Below are 21078 nucleotides of genomic sequence, written 5' to 3'. Positions count from 1 at the left end.
GCATTCTTCTCTGCGTTTCTTGAGAATTGTCTTTATATTTAAAGAGTGAAATGAGAAAGTTTTCACTGCTTAAATGCAAGGACCAACCTGAACAAGCTCACTGTCTGCAAAGACATAGTTTCATAATGACAAAAGTCTCTTCTCCCTTTACTTCCTAAACCTTATTCAGTAATCTTAATACTGCCACCATTTGTACTGCTGCTTGGCATTTATTCTGCAGATCTTTACTTACCAACACAACACTTCTGACACCATTTAGTGTCAGGAATTTTTGTAGACACTGCAAACTTCCTACAAGATATAAATACAGAATTATTGATCAACTAAAACAATTGAATGAATTTGCTTTTTAGAGAGTTGGTGGTGGGAAAATTATATTTGCCCCCCCGGAAAAACAAAAAATATATTTATTTGTATATTTCTTCTCAAAATGATATGCCTAGAACACACACGGTGACCCCCCTCTGTTAGCACCGTAATGCTGCTTAGTTATGCAGCACTATGAATGCAGTTAAGTCAGGAATGGAGAGGAGTAAGTACTTTAGTACCTTCAAGCACCATTTACCACTATGTCTTGCTATTTACTTATATGTATTTATACACATGCCTGAATAGTCTATTGGTACTCCCACATAATCCTTCTTCTTTAGAATGTTCTAACTGATTGCATCTTGTGCCAGATACTACACAGACAACATGAAGTCCACCCTTGTCCCAAGGGCACTAAGTTCAAAGACAGGACCCATGGACCCAAGGGGTGCAGGAAAAGGTGCCATATGGGATAGCTTGCTGGGCCAGTCCTTGCAAAGCAACAGCCTAAATTTTGCAAAACCTTTCATAGGCAGCACAGCGTGCGTTTCAAGAGAAGGTCTGAAGGAGGAGTGGAATGCAGCTTTGCAAGATCTTTTCTCATGTGCAAGGGATGCTCCCTGAGAAATCATGAAAATAATTCCTTGAAAATTTATCAGATAAGCCAGGGAAGAGGATGTTATCTGCTGGTAGTGGGAGTCAGTGTTTCTACACAGACTATAAGATGACAGACAGTATGGAGATTGGCCGCAGTAGCCTTGACAATAAAAATAACTAATTTGATGCTGTAGAAAAGATGGGAATAAGTGGAGTGATAGATAGACAGACAGATAGAATGATACTGCAGTCAAAGCTATGAATTGGGAAAATACTTGCATAGCATTTCAAATGAAGCTGTCCAGAAGTGACTGATAATGCAGCAGGACTGAGCAGTGTGAAAACTAAGTATTGGCCACAAATTGTGGTTGGAAGAACTCATGGAAGGCTTGAAAGTAACTGCTCAAGGACACTCAGGGGAAAGAAGCTGGAAAAGAGACTTATCACAGACATATTTTCTGCTACTTAACGTCTGCCTACCAGGTATCATAAATTGAGCTTAGACCATTTTGCAGATCAATATACAAACCTCACAAATAAGTCTGAATTCTAATTTGCTTTGCATTTTCTCTACTGAAACTTTGCTTTTAACATACCTACATTTTTCATGTAGCACTCATCATCATGGTATCCAGGAACTTGCTTAACAATACAGTTTATGGTCTGGTAGGACAAAACATTATGGTCTTATGTACTACTTCTGCCTGGATAAATGTTAGTACCCTGATGCCTTACAGCAAGGGATAAAACAGCAAAATGGATTATCTAAATGAATCTCTCCTGCCTTTGAATGACAGGCTTGGTACTTGTACATTCAGGTTGTGCTGCATTTTTCTTGGGAAGTGACATGACTGGACAAGAAATTTTCTGAGCTGTCTGCAATTTAGGTGAGGTGTCATTCTATGCTGAATGTAGTCTGAAGGTTTTCCTCCGATGATCCTTATGGCATATATGGTTATTAGTCCACTGCTGATGCACTCCTCAAGCCAAAGTCAAGTTAGGTTGGAAGAGAAAGGAGCAGAACAGTGGTGCAGGCACACAAGACAACAATTCAAAACACAAATTATCTCTTAGGTAATTAGAATTTCGCCTCTAAGAAGAATACCATTTTCAGACAAGTTTTGTACCTCCTCCTCTTGGATTTGAGTGGGCTCTGAAGGCTTGTTTGGAAGCCAGCACTGTACCCAGTGTCTGGGATTTTTCTTGTTGGTAAATAAAGTTGGAGGGACTGTATGAACAATGTGCTGTAGGCATCTGGGGACAAAAGTATCTTCTATACTAGCCTGCAAAAAATGACTAGCCAATGGTGAATATCAAATCTGTTCTCCAGTTCTAATCTTTCCAGCTTTCAAAATAACCCATGAGCCCATTCCCTCTGCAGTAAGAAATTAAATATTCCTACTTTTTTTTTTTTTAATAGAAAGATAGTGCCCAGAGTAACTAATGTAAGATCACAATTTCTACTTCCCTGAAATATCATAGGTACAATACTGACCCTAGATTTTGTTAAGCGTTACGTACAACCAGGATTTACCATACTAGACTGTACCTGAAAAGAACTACGCCCAGAAACAAGAGGCTTCATGACAAGAAGGTAAGATGTACCAAACCCCATTTCTCTAATATGAGTATATTCACATCTTGATTCATGTAAATTTAGGGGTCTACCCTCTGATTAATATCCATGTGAATTATTCATGGCAATCTGTGAACAGAGCTCCACATTATTTGGTATTCCCAGAGTTTCACAAGCATAACCTGAACTCCCAGAATTAAGATATTCTGATATTTCTGATGACGTGTATTTACCTGGGAAGTATTCGGTCAGGAAGTTTATGTGCTGGAATAGCAACTGGTAACTTTTGCATTTGTCTTGCATAATCAAAGAGTCCTGGTAGATTATGGGAATAAAGCTGAGAAGCTTTACCTGGAAATTAGAAAACAAAACCACATTTCAAATATGAAACCAAATGTTTACCAGCACTACCACTCAAAGTTAGCACAGTAACTTACCAGATATTGATAACAAGCAATTGTTCATGACATATAACCATGTACACCTTCGAGGAAATAGCTGATAAAGGAAAGGAAAAACAACGAAAGAAAAGCATTCAATTTGATATACACGAAATGTAAGCACATTAAGTTAATCAATATCTGCATAGACAACAGGACAAAACCAATATTGACTTGCTTTTTGTAGCAGAAACTAGTTTAAGTCTAGTAATGTTTACCTGGATTCCAGATTTAATTCAGAGTAAAACTTAGGCACACACATGATATTTAACATACACATTGACATTTAGCACATTTTATATTGAGGTCTTCAAGTATACTGTAATTAGCCCACAAGATGTCAAAGATCAATCAATCCTTTTCAAAAAAATTTTTAAAACCACCAAATTTTCTCTGTCAAGGGAGAAAAGCTTAACAACAAACTTCAGTAAACAAAGCACAGTCAACAAACCTACAGCCATTCTAAAGCCCTTGACAGTCCAAATCTCCTGAAGCAATTAAAACTGGCACTTGAAGGGACTCTCCATCTGCATGATTACATGTTTCACTTAAGTGATCAAGGAATGCAACAAATGGTCAGGGCATAATTGTTATTTGTCAAAACCCACCATTACTAGAAAGATGGGGCGGAAACCAACAAGACATCCTTCAAAAAAAGTTAGATAGAAAGAAGATGGTCGTTTTTTCTCCTCTCACATAACTTCTGGAACTTATTGCCACAAGAGGTCATGAAGATAGAAAGTATCAACAGTGTAAACAAGGGATTAGACATACTCATGTCCAACAGGTCCATAAATGGACACAAAAAGCAAATAGGCAAGGAAGCTCCAACATCCCCGATTTAATGACTGCAGTGGAGTCTGAGGAGAATGGACAGCATACAGTGGCCAACCTCATGGACATTTCCTACTGCCACTTTAGAAAATAGACTACTGAGCTAGACAGAAAACTCAGGAGAACGTTTGTTCTGTTCTTAAACAACCCCAAAACCACCGATAAAACAAACAAACAAAAATAACCACCAAAAACCTCACCCCTCACTGCTGGTTTATTAGAAAGATTTGAAGAGATCTGTAAATTAGTTGAAAATTTTTTCTGCCAAAGAGCAAGAGATTAATCTTGAAGTTGTGCTAACTCCTGGAAATGCATGGTATTTCCGCTTTGTCCATTACTGAAGTGGAATGTAGTGGAAAATAACCACGGATTTTTGTTTTTATAAAGAATTGTATCAGACCTAGAGTAAACAATGACGCGAAACACAGAACTTGAAAATGCCATTGCCTGTTATCATAAATAATGCTGTAACAAATGGTTAGCACAGAGGGTGCACTTCTATTCCTGAAGTTGTCTCATCACCTAAACACACTGTAAGAAAAAAATCTACAGTAACATCTAATAGTTTGGCTGTACCCAAATTTAATGTGCAAGTTTGATTGATCTTCTGTAGCTGTGTAAGTATATTGTGACCTAGTAGGCTTTGATTTGAGAATTACAGAAGAACAGCAATACTTCAGATCTGCAGGCTGATTGACCTGTCACTCATTCCTCCCGTTCCACACATAACTGGCTGTTTTTACAAGAATCTCTTCTTGTCTCTAAGTGGCAGTGCACTAGAGTGAGTCTCATCTCACTACAGAACGTGGTACTTAGAGAAAACAAGGATGGATATGAGAACATGAGTTTCATTACATCCATTTTCCTTGCTAATTAAAAAAAAAAAACCCAAAACCACAAAATAAACAACACAGAAAAGGCAAACAAAACTTTCATTGGTCTACCTGGCCTACAAGAATTGTTATATTAGTGATATTTCTCAGCATAGGTACAACTGCAGTGTAGCAGCTGAGAGGTACCTGAGCTGAGTTTAAACTAGCTAACTCAAGCACCAGTACAATTACAGTTTACATGGAGCTCAGTGCAAGCTAGCTAGGCCTTCTTCTCAACACAACAAACATATCTACAATGTCTGGACCCTGGGAAATGAACAAACACCAGCGCCTCCAGCTTACAGTGTGAAGGCTGTCCTTGCAAATTCCTCCATCTTGATGGCAGATGCATAGCTCCCTAAGTTAGGGAGAGGGCAGGAAAGAAAACAAGTCTCAGAGATTAACAAAAGAGCTGAAGAAGACACCATACAAAGTAGACCGCAATTGGCATTTTCCCCTCCCCAGTATCCCCTCAAAAAAATCATTATTTATAGGATTCTGCAAAGAGAGAGTTTTAACTGGGATTCATTAAACCAAGTCTCATCAGCAAAGCTGCTTTTAAGACCAAGAAAATGGAATATAGTGTATAAAGGATCATCTTGCTTCCCTGTAACTGAAACACAATGTTTGTTGCAGAATATTCTATCCTGTAACAAAGCTTTAAAGAAAACAGAAACTTTAATCAAAAATTTATCAGGGAAATTCCACACTGTTTAACAGATCATTTAACTGCAGGACAATGCACTACGATGAAGTTCAACACATGATATATGCATATCTCCTACTTAAACATGACTGAAAGTTATCCTTGATAGTAAACATTTACAGTAATTCTAGGTAGTACATAGCTAGTGCCTATGTGACTGCAGTAAAGACAACTTTTACAAGGATTATACAGCATTAATCGAGTGGCTAAAAAAAAATTACAAAGAAGTATTTTTTTCCAAAATATTAAAACAGAAATATACCTGCTCCATTGATGTTTCATGAAGTTCATTGAGGTTGAGTGTGTAAATACCTTCTTCTGCACCAAATATCAAATACTGATCTGCAAATATAAACAAAATATCTAGAAACCCTGATTTAAGAAAGGTGTGTTTTATAAGAGTAGGCAGCTCTACCAAAAAAAAAATTACTTAAAACGATTACACACATTGAAACAAACCAATCTGTAATAGTTACGGTGTTTTGAAAGCATGGAAAATTAATCTTGCTACGGAAGCTTAAATTTGTCAATGAGGCTGTTTTAAGACATTAGGAAAGATCAGTCTCTTTTGTGACTAACAATTGGAATAAAATCCAGCAGTGATATAACCATAAGCAAGAATTCATGTGAATGATTTCCTCATATATAGATTAACCTACCTAAATATTTCCGTATATTTTATGATATATTCATAGCCTTCTTTTACAGTACTTCAAAAGTAGTATTGACTGGAATGTTTTCTTAGTACTTTGGGGGTGCCTCACTTCTTGAACATTTAGGTATGCAAACACAACAGAAATCTTATATTGAGATGATGCCAACTGCAAAAGATTGGCTTTTGAAATTTCTGTTTCTAAAAAGCTTAAGTATTTTCTTGCTTACTGGCTCAGTAGCATGCCTATAATCAAAAGGTGAAATTGCAGGCAATGCAAGTACAATGTTACCAACTATCCCTAACATCAGGCTGTATAATAAAGCACTAAAATGTATGCAAAAATAGAGCTGCAGAAACCTGTAGGACTAGAGAGATTTAGGGGGAAAGTAAAAAAAAAAAAAAATCAAGTGAATTAAAAAAAAAAAAAAAAAAATCAATCTCAACTAGGATGCCCAGAAGTCAGATTTTTTAAAAAATAGATTAGGATTGGCATCTTTTGAACTAGAATGTTGAGAAGAGCCTGGAATCAAAACCAAAAAAACACGTTTTTTTACATTTGATATATAATTTATTTTTAATCAAAGCTGAAAACTGTGCCACATATATCGTAACATAATTAAAAAAAATTGAACTTCAGACAGCAGTGGCATAATCAAAGAAGAACATCTGTTTATATGAATAAACCTATTTTACAATATGCCTATTTTAAAAGGAATAGTCTTGCTTATCTAAACACTCTTGAAATCCAAGGAGAGAACAAAATGGGTAAAAGATAAGTAATATACTACCTCTTGTATCTGGATTTATCCATGATGTTGCACAATGAATTTTTAATGGACAGCCATTGAAAACCTTTGAAAAGCAAGCACCCATCTGTAGAAGTAAAACCAATTAAAAAAAAATATATGGAAAATTAAAATGTGACATATCCAATAGGATTATTTTTACTTAAAGGAGTAACAGAAGGTTAAAAGTAGTTTCATTTGCCATGTGGAAAATAACCTCATCCAGACAAGTTGATGAAGGGATTTTTTTAAAGTGATTTTTCCTTTGTAAGACCATTTTGAACAAACATACCAGAATTAGCATTTTGGAATTAGCTCTTAAATGAACAGTCTCAGTACATACTTACTACAAAGGTGACAAACCTGAAAAAGGTTCCTGAGTTTTGTGACTTTAGAAAGTCTCAACAGAGAAACTATGCTCGCTCTATTTCACACATTTAAAATAAAACTCTAGGTCATGCAACAATCAAAATCTTAGCCTCAGACTCTCTCTTAGTTGTTTTGAATTAACTTATTTTCAGTACTGATTGCTTCCCAAAGGGAAACCTCTGGTAGAAGATCCCACCTCCTCTTCAGTATAACCCTAATAAACGCAGTTTGCCTGTTAAACAAGTGTCTTGCACAGTATGATGTAATTAATCTCTCCATTTTCCCACTAGTGAAGTGCAAGCATTTGTAGACATTTATAAGAACACTTTGTAAATTTGCTTCAAGATGACAGAAAAGCAAAAGCAAACATCCCTCCTTTCCCCTCAAATATCAACATAACAATTACCCATCCTATTTTGTTAAGAAACAGAGATGATTGATAGTACTGTAGATGGAAAGGAATGATGCGGTAGTAAACAACAATTAGTAGAGTGAAATGTTATCCTTTATCAAATTATAGTCAAATGTAAGAACCAGTCATAGATATGGGCTGCCATCCTGAATATAAGCAGGTATTACCTTTACACAAAGCTAGAGAATGGCTATGTTTTCACTTTATACTAATACATTGTGAATTATTATCCATCAATAAACTGAATTAACCAAAACCTCTCGTGTTAACATTTGGACAATTTTTTTTTGTTAAGCTTTTTGCTGAACGAGAAAGTCTGCTCACATTTCAGTAACTTCTAAACATAGTCTAGCTCAATAAGAAAAAGACCTTCAAAATTAACCCTTCAAAATGAAAAGCGGCAGAAATTAGACCCTTCTTTGTGCTTCAGACATCTTTCATTCTTGCATCACTATAATGAAGTCCCTGAGTTTGCCCATATATGTTTATGTGAGGGCAGAATCATATTCATTAAGGTAATCAGCAAAACATTTAAGACCCCAATGCACAAAGGCAAGGGGAAGGACTTCAGCACTCCTAGTACTGCTGCAGAAGTCTGAGTACCAAGGCAGGGAGCTGGCTGCTTGCTAGACAGTGAGATGATCCTTCTGCAGGCATAAGAACAGAAGCAAGAGAAGGTACATGTGAGGCAGGAGTATGAGAAGATACTGACACAGAGTGACTTCAATGTACTGACAGCTTCAATGTTGTCAAATTCCTTGGCAGCAAGGAGTTTGAAGGGAGGATGAAATCAAGAAAAACAGAAAAAGGATTTTGGGGGAGGTTTTATGAAATCAAGAAAAACAGAATAAGGATTTTGGGGGAGGTTTTATGGAATCCTCTTCCGAAGTGCGGAGGGCACTGAGAGACACTAAGCAGACAGTACACAAGATGACACCTGAAGCACTGATCTAGGATACTGGTAAGTGTTTCTGCTGCTCCTGTGTAACTAGTTATGCAACTCCCCTCGACCCTTTCCAACTGAAGAGCTGCACAGTGGAGGGTCTTAGCACTGTGCTCACTGCTAAAACCTAGTTGAGCTCTGTAGTCGTAAGTTGGATAAGAAAGGAGGAGATGGAAATCAGAAGAGACTGATCATTTTCCTCTGGCCATTCTCAGCCCTTATCTCCAGGACGCCTGCAGAGCCAAAATGCTGCTGCAAATGCCTCAGAATGGTAAATGGACCTTGAGGGTATCATCTCTAAATGCCAAACAGATCTCAAGTATATAGTTGAGAATCAGATAAATTATTAAACTGAGTTACTAGTGGGGAAAAATACCCCCACAAGCATGAAATAAAAGGCAGAAGCAAGGATGTTTGATCTGACCACTGCCATGGAGGCATTTAAGTCTTGGGGGGAATTTCAGCAGGCAGGATCCCTCATTGGTAGGATCTAACACATCTCCCTGTGAGGCAAGCCACCTAAAATAGCAGGGAAAAACATGCTACCAGACTAGGTTATTAAGTTGAACAAAATCTCTGGTCACAGGCAACCATGCATAGATACCATTTTAGACAGAGACTCAGAACATTTAACTATTTTAGAGGACAGTGAAAACATAAAATACTACTTAAGCATGTTACTTCTCAGTACTTCTCAGAGTTCTAAAGGACCAGAAGTATGACATCTGCCTTAACCTGTCCTGCTTCTCTAAAACGAATAGAAAGCAAAAAGAAAAAAAAAAATGTATAATTTGCACTTACACATACTTATAGCAATTTTATTTTCTTATCTAAAGATGAGAAACTAATCTGGCTTAGGAGTAATGTAGCAAAAAGGTTAGTTTAAAAATCAGATGAATCCCCCATTTGGTGCACAGCACTACATAACTGCATGCTCCAGTACACGAAGAGGAAAGTGGTAAGGGCAGAAACAAATGGTCAAGATGGAAATACTGGCTCTTCTGATCACAGTGCTGGCTAAAAGCACAGTGACAAGTCCATGCAAATATTACAATTAAATTATAGTTTGTTTTATGCTATGATGGTGCACATAGATGTCTGTAAGTTATATCCAGACATAAGGCATCTATAAATCCTGTCTTCAGAAGTTTTGAAACCTAGAGCTGCATAGTATAAACTCTGAAGTATTTGCAATTCCTGAGAGGCATCAGCTCCTCAGATCAGGAAGTACCTTCAGTACACTGAAAGAATTTATGTGACTTCAGTTATAGAACTCTCATTCACTTTTTTAATGAAGTAAGCAAACAAAAACCTTCCAAAATTTACTTCAAGAACACAACATCAAGGGCGATTTCTGAATTACCATACTTGTGGCTTAACATTTGTAAGAGATTTGGGCTTTTATAATTTTTTTTTTTTTAAATACTACAAAGACCCAAAAAAGGTACTCTCTCAGCTTTAGTAAGAAAATATGTCCTGCTTCCAACATGCATTTATACGACTCAGTAATACTCACATGTACTTTAGGTGTGGGAGGAAGGCCATTACTAATTGGTTTCTAGAAAATAAAAGTTAAAAAGTATGTTTACACTCACATACACACATATGCATGAACATGCATATTCTCTTCCCCACTTCAAAGCATAACCAAAATACAAGACTAAAAAATTTTTTTTAGAATTCTGTTAAAAGCACTCGATAAATAATTGAGCATAAATCTATTTGGAGAGAGTAACGAGTCAATACTTATATCCATATAAGAAATAGATACAAAACCCTCCCTGCAGATTTTTTTAAGACAGTAAGTTAGAGTTGCATTGTATATTTCCACCCTACACTACATGAAAGGTACGAGGCACCTACTTGGACACTTCACTGTGTCCAGTGCCACAAGCAGTAGATCTGAAAGCCATGGCTGAGCTTTGGCTACAGTCCAGTTTGTAAGCATGAGGTTAGGTTAGAGACCTCCCTTCCAACCAACACTTCCATAATTCTATAGGAGTTTGCTAACCACAGGTCTCTAGTGACCACACACACACATCAAACTACTAGTATCATTTTCCTTCATTAAAACCTCTATTACGATTCCCTAATATCTCCTTATTGAATGCCTGCATGGTCTATCACGCAATATTTTCATATTACAATGATGTCTAAAAGAATGTCATAACCAGCAATATACAGTATACAGCAATGTTGCAGCAATTTCTCCATATTACAAGCAGCATTAAACTATCAATCGGTAACACACCCACTTTCCTGTGTCAGTATCAATTTCTCCTAGTAAAATCATGCTCCTGAAGAAATGTATTTTACATGTAACACAGGAAACTTCAAACATACAATTTCAAATGCCAAATTCAAAGCAGTTCAGGAAATCATACTTTCCAAAGTATCGCCAGTACTCCTTAAAACAAAACAAAACCACACAATATTTCTGCTCTGCTGCTATCACTTCTCTTAAAAGAATGACATTTACCACCTCATCCTTAGAAGAAGCCCCCGAAGAGTGCAGTTTCATGTTAGATTTAATCTGATCTAACTACAGGTGTCCCACTTCCTCCTGTCTCACATTCCCACTTTTGCTTTCACATCACAGTAATACAGTGACCACGCTGGAAGCCATTTGCTGCTTTGATGGAATAACTTACTTGGAAGAGGAAAAGGGGATGCAGGAATATTCCCTTCCCTCAGTTCAAAACTGGATTAGATTACACATGATGTAAACCCATATTCTCTCCATGACTGCAACCTCACATAAGTACATGTAGCTCAAGTCTGACACTAAACCCAAGCTGCTAAACCCTGACACCTGGAACTCCAGAGGCCAGCAGGCAAACAGCTTGCATATCTGGACCATCAACCTCCATATCTCCATCTTTTTTCTGCTGAACACCAAAAAGCCTGTATGCCTACACTTGTGATAGGAGGATGCCTCATTTGGGAACAGCACTGATTCAGCTCCTTTCCCAGGGTCAGCCAAATCCTCCAGCAAGTCATCAGGTGGCAGCATATTCCTTAATTTCCTCATTTGTTTAGATAGTCATTACTCAGTACGATACATTACACCTCTCACAGGATCTCGCCCTCGTTACATACATGTCCCCCAAGTATGTGAATACAAGCAAGTAAATCTTGTATATCCATGATTATGTTAGTTTCTAATGAAAATTAAATACAGGCTCCAACTTCAGCTTAAGACTGTATCTAGCAATACTGTGCTTTGATTCAAAGTAAACAAGATGCCACCGAGTATAATTTCTACACTAAAGAGTGTGCCTACTCCTTTTCCTTGCACATGTAAAACAGTTAAGACAACTTTAAAATAACACCTAGAAGCTTAAATACCTACCAGTATTTCTTTCTTTTCTTTCCTTGAAAAATTAGTGTCTCTAGCTTCATTCTGCTGATGTGGTGATCCCTCTCTTTCACCATTTAATTGTACAGAAGTGACTCCATTACCTAGAAAGATTCATATTTGAAAAATGTGTTCTTCTACCTTCAACTCAAATAGTCTAGCCTAAAAACAATTTTGAAAGGCCAAAATTTCCACTTCTGTCAGAAAATGTTCCAATACCCTAATTCATTTCTAAAGCATACATGTTCCTACATGTCCACATATAACCATCTACAGAGTCACATTCAATCTCAGTCCATGGCTTTTCATAATTAATATAACAAATCTAATGTGGGCATATAAAGGGATGCAATCACTGTTTTAAGGAAAAATGTATTTAACATATCTAAAGAAAAACTTGGCTATAGCTAACACATCAATTATCAACTCTTTATAAACAGCCTTGAGATATTTCTTAGCACTGGATGTTTAAGCGTTACAGTCAAATCTGTAACATGTTAACTGCAGTACTAAATATGTAGCGAGGAAGAACTAGCAAGATATTAATTAAGAGTCAACTATTAAGCTTGCTTAAAACAAACCAGTCCAGGACAACTCTCAAAGCATCTGACTTTAACAAAAGCATAAAAGGAACAGCCTGAGCAAACAGTAAACAAACACAATTACCAATATACTACCCAACCCAGGTCATTACATATAAAAGCAAAATTTGAAAGTAAAACTCTATTCTTGACATGTCAAATGACAGCAACAGTTGACACACAAGGCCAGAATCTGAAACCTACATACAGGAAAACTTTTTTTTATTCCCTCTGACAATCCTGATATACTACATTATAAACCTGTTGCTTATAAAAGAAATTATGTCACCAGTGGCATCAGCAGGAATCATGTCAGTGGCTTTACTAGAAGGTACATTGACCCTTTTACGATATTAAGCATGTTTTTTTCTTCATGTATTTTGGCTTTCATGCACTTTCTGTAACTTGCCCACCACAGAAAAATTAGCACAGTATGTTTCAATGTGTGCATAGGGGAGGATGTAGAAATAAAATCACATTAGATTATTTAAGAAATATTTGTATACTTCTTGGTGTTACTCTTATTACCTAAAACATTAGATTTCAGTGGAGGTAACCGAGGAGGTGGCGGTCTGGGTGGAACCTGAGATGCAGATTTTGCTGGACTTTCTGATGTTGGGCATCTCTTGATTGTCCCTTGATTATCATTTTCAGAAGAATGAGATTCTTGGGGGATGAAGATGGATTTAGGCTGAAAGACAGAGTAATAATAAAAAACATAATGAAAAAGATTCAAAGCACCCTCCATGCTACTTCTCAATAAATAAAAAAAACAAATCACATGCAATATTGGATCCTGGAATTTTCACAGGTAAATTGATAAAGCAGCATGTTCTGCCATGCCAATTTCTTTCAAAAAACAAACTAGAAGGAAATGCATAGCAATAAGGAAAACCTTGTTATCGACAAAGGAGAAATAAAAAATCATAGTATTTGAAGTCATGCATTAAACAATTATTTGGCATGTGGAAATGTCACTGTTTATGACTACAGATAACCAAACCAAGACATTCAAGAAGAAATTAGGGAACATTCAAGGATACCACCAGAACTTTGTGTAAAGAATCCCAAGTAGGGGATGTAACCACAAAGGGTAACAGTGTTTAGACACTGGCTGCACTAATACTGCCCTGTAAAATCCTTCTCAGTTATGCAAAGATAGCTGTGCAAGAGGGTAAGTAATCAAATCTGCAGTTTTTGCCTGGGGAATTGACAGCCAGACAAAAAATATATTTTTTTGTTTTATTTTTGCTCATATTAAGATAACTTCAGTGTGAAAAGATTCACTTACTCCAAGTGGCAGCTCGCAAAACCTAATCTGATCCAGGCATGCCTCTGAAGATCACTATTCAGACATGAAAGGTTAGCAAACAGATGCTTTATCTGGCAGCTCTTTATTAAAAATTACTTGTGGAACAGTTTTTTAACTACCCAATTAATTCCTTCTGAATTATCAGAAGTGCTATGAGTCAGAAACAGCACTTTCACACTGACAAATACCCCACAGTGCAAGACTTCATGTAGATTTGCAATTAAAGGGTACAAACACATACAGAGTTCAACTTCCTGAATTTACCCTTGACTTAAAACTCAATTCAAGTCTTCAAGTCATGGCTCGGGTGAGAAAACCATCAGTATGGTCATTCAGACACTTCTGCATTTGTTTCTTTATTTAAAGTGCCCTTTTTCTCTGGGCAACAAAATTCCTCTCACTTACCTTTGGTGGTAAAGGAGGTGGCACTTTAGGTTTCATAGTAGCACTACAAAGAAAAGAAACAAAACAGATTGTTATCCAGCGTAGCTCTTTGAACATTGCAGTGTTCAAGAGGATATGGGATTTTATAAATGCCATACAAATAAACAGCATTAACTTGTCAACAGCACTATTATACCCAAATAACTGCATCATGAATACTTTCAAACTTTTTGTTATTGCTGTGCATACCACAGACATTATCCGAAAACTCAAGTATCACAGAACCTCCCCAGAGAGCACATGAACTGTTTTGTTGAAGATGCACATGTGTAGAAAAAAGAAGGGAGATGCAGAGCAGGCCTAATACTTACTCTGTTGAGAGGAGAAAGATTTAGGATATCAGTGAGCTTTCTTTCTAAAGGGCCATGTGTAGGTATATAGGGCAAAGGGGAGTTACAAAAAACTGATGAATACCATTCTTTGAAAAATTTCCCACTGACTTCTTCAGAACAGCCTTACACATGAAAGCAAAATCCATCTGAAATGACAGCTAACCTACTGTCTGGGTTATTTTTTTTTTTTTTTCTGTGAGTTTCTTTTTTTCACAGAAATCTTGGGTAAGACAACTCCATAACACAACAATTTGACAGCTTGGCTCAACAGTACAAGGTATCAGTAGGAAACAAGAAAGCTGAAGCATGAGGAGCATTCTTCCTCTGCTGGTTCTGTGTTTTAAAGAATATGCTGCATTTAAAAAAAAAAAAATCCTAAATTCCTAAATTTATGTTTTTAAAAAACTTTTACACTGTCCTGTTTCCTAATATTTTGGAACAGAAAATTATTTCCATTAAATAAACTAGGAATACAGCTGTGAGAACGTGACATACTTGCACAATATTTTCCTTGTTTTTAAATCACGTTCCAAAGTTTTGAGAAAATATCCAACTAGTAAGATATCTGTTCGCTTGTTTACAGATCAACAGCTTGTCTGCTTTGCTTCATTCTTTTCAGGAGTTTCTGTCCTGACATCTTATCAGTTGCTTTTATTTCAGAGAAGCTGGAAGGGGACTTCTGAGAATAGGTTATCCTCTGTCATGTACTTCAGCTGCTATGGTGGTAGAAATTCTCTTCATAACATGGAACCAACCTTATTTTCTCAGTCATGTGTGTCCAAGCTTCATTTGTATTTCTTTCACATTCTTCCCTGCATCTCAGGCAGCCATCAGTGTTATTGGGCAGCCAAACGTTTAAAAAAAAAAAAAAAAGCCAATGATTTGGCATAAATGTGACAGATGTTTGTACAAGGGACTGTGTTCCATGGTTTCAACAGCAATCTTTATGTGCAGCTTGTCACCACTGACCACAAAAGGCAGTACCCCAATAATTTCTGCTTTCCCAGCCTCCATAACCAGGAATTTCAAGCATCATCAGCTTTGTTGCACTTGAGAGAAAAAGAAATATCAAAACAATAAAAATTAGATGAAGAGAGATAATTTTACATTGTTCCCTGAAGTGTGTGGATTCTCTGCTGCTACGAATCAGCCAGCTTCAGTCACGCAGTGGCATCAGTTTGGACTGGGAGGCATACAGCTGCTTCACTGTTTTTGTTCTGGATCTGAAGGGAGAAGTGACTGGTGTCACACATGCTCTTCAATTGCAGCTCCATCTCACAGAATAGAAATCAAACAAAAGCCTTGAATCTTCAGCGGGCTCCAGAGAAAGATATCCAAGACTGAGCTGATGAACTAACAAGCAGTAGCAGCTTTGGGCTCAAGCAGTTACCAAGAGGAAAGGCACAGATGCAGAATCTGTCTGATCCAAGGTTGAGGCGTTCAAGGCTTACCCCTGCGCTTACAGGAAATTGTCAGGCCCTCTTTGTAGGGCAAGGGTACAGAGGACGAAATACAGGAAGAAGCAAAAAACATCAGGACTTTTTTGGAAAAGCAGTGGTGACTGTTCTTAGGGCCAGACAAATTGGAACCTCCTTGTAAGCTATCAGGCTCTTTCTTGCTTAACCTGAAAAAGGAAATCCACAGAAACACAACAGCAACAGAAGCAGCTAAAGCCAATGCTATTCAGAAGTTCTGATGCAGCTTATGCAAGCAACAAGGATCTCAAAGCACTGAACAAAGAAATCTGTGCAAGCACTTCAAAGACAACAGGGATCCAAGGTTCCAAACCCTGGAACATTAGTGAAGTTGATGATACTGGCTGCAACCACAGCAAGAAATGGGAGAAAAAAAGGAAACATTAAGCAAAAATTAACTGAGCGCTGTACACAAAAAACATCCAGAGATTAGTACAGATGGAGGAACCAAGCTGAGCTGACTTGCAACAGCACAGACATCCAGAGCATCTTCGCTGAAGGCCATCAGTGTGGAGCTGGCAGTATGAAGCTATAGGAGACTGTTACATCCTACAGTGCAGGAAGCCTGAGTTAACCAAGGTCTATCCAGCTATGAGCAAAGCGGGTTCTCAGCTTGGTCCCAATGCAGAGGAACAAATCAATGAGTAGCATTATCAACCTCTTCCTCTCAAAGACAAGACACAGGAGCTTCATTTAACTGACAAACTGCATAATCAGTCATGCCTTTAAACAACCACTTAACAGTGAAATATGAAGAATTTCTTAAGGAATTAGCAAGGGAACAAAGGCTGCTAAAAACTGTCTTAAAATAATTTTTCTTTATAAATACCAGTTGTGTTAAACAGCAAACATACTTGTGTTTTGGGAAGTTCATCATTAATGCAATTTTAATGTTATTTGTCACCTAGCTGACATCAGACACTATCAGTAGCTTTACTTTTCTTGAAGAGGGCTGTCCCACATGCTCAGTACAGTGATAAAAAACAATGCCATTGTTATAAAAGAACAGCAGTAAAATTACTCAAGAAAAAAAGAGGGAGATTTGGTTCTCTGTCAGAGATACCAGCAATAGACAGCACATGTTTTACAGGTTTCTGGTACGAAGTAACAGCTTTTAAAATTATCAGTTAACAGAAAGTAAACAAGAATTCTGCCTCAATGGCATCTTTCTTTTTGGTCTTTGCATCAGATCTATTTAGGAATATAAATTTCCACATACTGGCTGCGCATTTTAAATTGTTTCAGCTCTCATGTGTCAATCAAAAAGAGCCCAATAATACTTATACCACTGGAAATTAATATGAGCATAATTAATTTAACACATGCCTATTGATACAGCCTTTGCAGTCACATAATCTTGCTCTCTCTGTGGTGAGGGAGCCAGATCTATTCCAAAATCAAGCACCCATACAAGCATCCTCCTAGCTGAGAAAGTGGACAGAACAAATTCAGTCATCTAGAGATGACAGTTATGTATATATATATTTTATGTATTTTTTATGAGCTTTATTTTAATATACAGTCATCAGTTCTAAAGAAGACACCAAGACCAAGGTCAGATGAATTACTGGCTCAATGTAACTACACCAAGACTTTGTTCAATAACAGAAGATAAAAGGACAACTGTATCAAGCAAGGAAGATTTTTTTCTCCCTAATTTATCACAAGTTTATCTGCAGAATAAGAAAACATCTGGTGATGTAATCTGGGAACAACATTAAATACCTATCTTTAAAAACACTACAGAAGAAAAAGAATCCTGAGCTATTAGGAAAGGAACACGATTCAACTTTAAAAAAAAATTTTAATCTGTTCAAGAATCAGCTTTTTTATATATTTATTTTTACAAGAAGGGACTTACTGTTTAGCATCATCTTCTGCATCATCATCATCTTCTAAATGTGCCACATGTCCCCTAAAAATGAACAAGGTACTATGGCTGAGTGAGTTGTATTAAATTATCTTGGCTAGCATGAAAAATTCTGAGCTCAAGGACCGCTACCTCTTTTACAGTTTTACTGTCTCTTAGCTTTTTATCATTATTATTCTTCTTTAAGGCACAGCTGCAATCCAGACAACTAAGCCTCTCCCATATCCTCTCAGCAAGCACAGGGACAAACAAGAACTAGTTATGATAGACATAAGAAATCAATGCACAAATCACTTTGAAACACACAAGAGGGGAAAAAAAAATACAATTACCGTTGATGCAGTTCTTCTTCAACTGATTTTAAGAGACTCCTTCAGCATTAAATAAGAATAAGAACACAATTTAATTATGGCATACCAACTTAATTATCAAAAGCCAGGGAAAATGCTCCTATGATTCTATCAGTAAATAATCCAAAGCATATTATTTCAGCTGGCTTTCAGAACATACAAATGAACATAGCTGCATTTTTTTTTTAAACACAACACACTTCCATATGCATTTATTAATGTACTGCTATTAAGTACAGTAGTCTCTGTTCCTTGTACTGCAAAACAAGGACTGTCCTAACTTGATCCAATTTAAAACAAATCCACACCATTCAAGAAAATCAGTCATAAAAAAAAAAAATCAGACTGACAAGAGGATTAAACTACTATCGGAATAAATTAATTCTTCCCTAGTTAATTTTTGTAACATTCTGAACTTCTGAACTTTGGTTTTGTGTCTTTGTCTGAAAACAGACAGGGAGGAATAGCAGGCAAAACACAGGGATGAGAGACAATGGGATTTTGGAAAATATCAGTATTTGTATTTCCCCCAACTAAACGATTGCCTAAAAATATTATGTTCTATGCTTAGATTTTCTGCATTTTTTAAATATGATTTATCAAAGCAAAGCTAGGCATTCTAATTCTGACATGCATAAATGCAATTAAGAAATTGGATGGAAAGGAAGAATTACATGAAAAACGTTCATATGATTAGTACAACAAAATTATTAAGTGTGTGAACATGAAGTCAAAGGACTTTCCTGAGACAGATAAGTTTTATTTTTTAAAGCATCTATAACTGAATGTTCCTTGTGCCCTACAACATGAAGAAGGCCATAAAGCAATGTCAAAGAGCAGCACTGGTAGTTCCTAGATTGGGTAAAATTGTGCTCTGTGGAACCTACCATGCAGAACATTTTGTTAACAAGCAGATCAAGGTAACTGCTCTTAAAAGGAAGTTTACAGCATCATAGAGACAATATGGCCAACACAGCCTCAAATACTGAAAAGTGCTGTAATTCTGTATTATGTGAATTAGTGTTATTTTAGAAATAGTGATTTTGTAACTGTAATTGATATAAAGAAGCTTGACATTTTACTACATCTGTTTCTGCTAATATATTTAACACACTTTTGATTTTTATACTAAAACAGTCTTGAGTGAATTAAAGACAGAAAATGCTGTTGCTTACTCACTTATTTGCACCCAAGAAGTAACCACACTGAGGACCATGACCATATTCTAGTTGTAGATCCTACAAATATAAGAGCACAAATCTTTAATACCAAAAGGTAAGCATCAAACACATACCCTGTGTCATGCTGCTGTTAACCCCTCTGCCACGCTTGAGCTACCAAACAAGCTCATTCCTCTGGTCTTCCTGGCCCTTAACACCATTCTCAGGCCTATCACACCCAAAAATCTCTTCTCTCCCACTTTGCTGCGCCTCTAATTCTTTTTAAAACTCTGGTCTTAGCCCCTTCCCTGGACACACAGATCCTTTCCTCAAATAAAGTTGGTTGCAGAAAAGGAAACAAAACAGCACTAAAACTAAGTAAAAAAAACCTCCACAAAACAACAACAACAAAAAAAAAAAACCCAAAACCAAAACACCAAAAACCCCATCATTTGTGATCTACCAGACCCCGCAGAAAACCCAGCCATTCCTCACTGGCACACTGTAGTATTCATTTCAGATGGGGATAGTTCTGTCAGGGAGTCTGATAAGCCTTTAGCACATGGGGACATTAAAGAAATAAGCGGAGAGAACATTAAAAGTGTTTTTATAGCTCTGGTTATAGTAATGCATTTCTTAAGGACAACTAGATATGTTCTCACGCGTACTTTAAGATCACCTTCTGTATCAAAAAGAGAAATACAGTACCAACAGCAAAGTCAAGTACTCAAGCAATCACGGAGCACAGGCTATGTAAAAAAGAAGTGGCAATAGGCCTCTGACACTATTATTCAATACACACCATATGGCATGCAAATTCAATGCATTAATGGGAATACAAGGACCATACTGAAGCATCATCAAATCTGCATCTGCCAGGACGATAATGCTGTAATTACAGGGTATTTTTTTCTTCAGGTGGATCACAACAGGAAAAATCTGAGCATAAATTTGCTGCCAAGACATTGAGTGGATTCACCAGGAGAAATGAGGTATTGATCACCCAAGCTATTGATAAATGGAGCTACATTGCTCCTTTCCAAGAAACATTTTAAAGGTCTCCCAACATCTTCTGTCAAACAGGCCTGTTTCAGCTGAAGCCCATAGCAAAAGCATGCCATCCTTCACAAAGATGCCCAGATATCCAAGCTATAAGAGCAATAAACTTGGATTAGATGATGACAACTCATGCAGCTGATCTCTCAAAAGGGCAGTTTTAAAAATCAGAGGAAAAGTCTCATGCTAGATTTGCCATTGTTCCAAGCCGACAAAGCAGAAGCCACTGCAGCTTTCAGTTCCAGACTGAAGGGGACAATCACTTTAATACAAATTTATGCATATTGCTTTCTGCTGGGTGAGGAGTTCCAGATGGTTTACTGCTCCCTCAATTCTGCTCAGTAAAGCTAAGTAGCAGTTTCCACATGGGTTTTTCTACCACAGGTATCAGTAGCATTTGACTGCTTCAGTGACTTTCTATATTGTTCCAAGACAATAAAGAATGTTCCACAAAGATATTGTGGAAAAAACAGTATGTAACTGATAATTACCTGATGTAAAAGAATGGACAGATCAGAGAGTTGAATAAAAATGGCAAAGGCAATCCCAATGCTGTCATTTCCTGAACGATGGAGAGACTGACTTTTTAATCTTCATACCAACCTTATTACACAACTTTTTTCTAGAATTAAATGAAGAAAC

At 37.0% G+C, this 21078-nt stretch overlaps 1 protein-coding gene across 3 annotated transcripts in view; it reads right to left on the bottom strand.

Moving 5' to 3' along the window:
• MAP4K3 (mitogen-activated protein kinase kinase kinase kinase 3) overlaps positions 1-21078 on the bottom strand; it is an 84852-nt gene that overhangs the window by 15710 nt on the left and 48064 nt on the right. For 2 of the 3 annotated variants that reach the window (XM_042789281.1, XM_042789283.1), the window contains 12 exons: positions 19400-19458; positions 18203-18241; positions 17862-17915; positions 14155-14197; positions 12966-13128; positions 11851-11960; positions 10015-10056; positions 6778-6862; positions 5597-5676; positions 2920-2980; positions 2716-2833; positions 233-291 (listed from right to left, as the gene is read on the bottom strand). In XM_042789281.1, the coding sequence (XP_042645215.1) occupies positions 233-291; positions 2716-2833; positions 2920-2980; positions 5597-5676; positions 6778-6862; positions 10015-10056; positions 11851-11960; positions 12966-13128; positions 14155-14197; positions 17862-17915; positions 18203-18241; positions 19400-19458 (913 nt within the window). The remainder of the gene's footprint in view (positions 1-232; positions 292-2715; positions 2834-2919; positions 2981-5596; positions 5677-6777; positions 6863-10014; positions 10057-11850; positions 11961-12965; positions 13129-14154; positions 14198-17861; positions 17916-18202; positions 18242-19399; positions 19459-21078) is intronic. The other variant, XM_042789282.1, reaches the window with a different exon arrangement.

The sequence above is a fragment of the Tyto alba genome, unplaced genomic scaffold, assembly GCF_018691265.1.
Source record: "Tyto alba isolate M040663 unplaced genomic scaffold, T.alba_DEE_v4.0 Super-Scaffold_16, whole genome shotgun sequence".
Classification (NCBI taxonomy): domain Eukaryota; kingdom Metazoa; phylum Chordata; class Aves; order Strigiformes; family Tytonidae; genus Tyto; species Tyto alba.
This window is presented reverse-complemented; position numbering and strand designations above follow the sequence as displayed.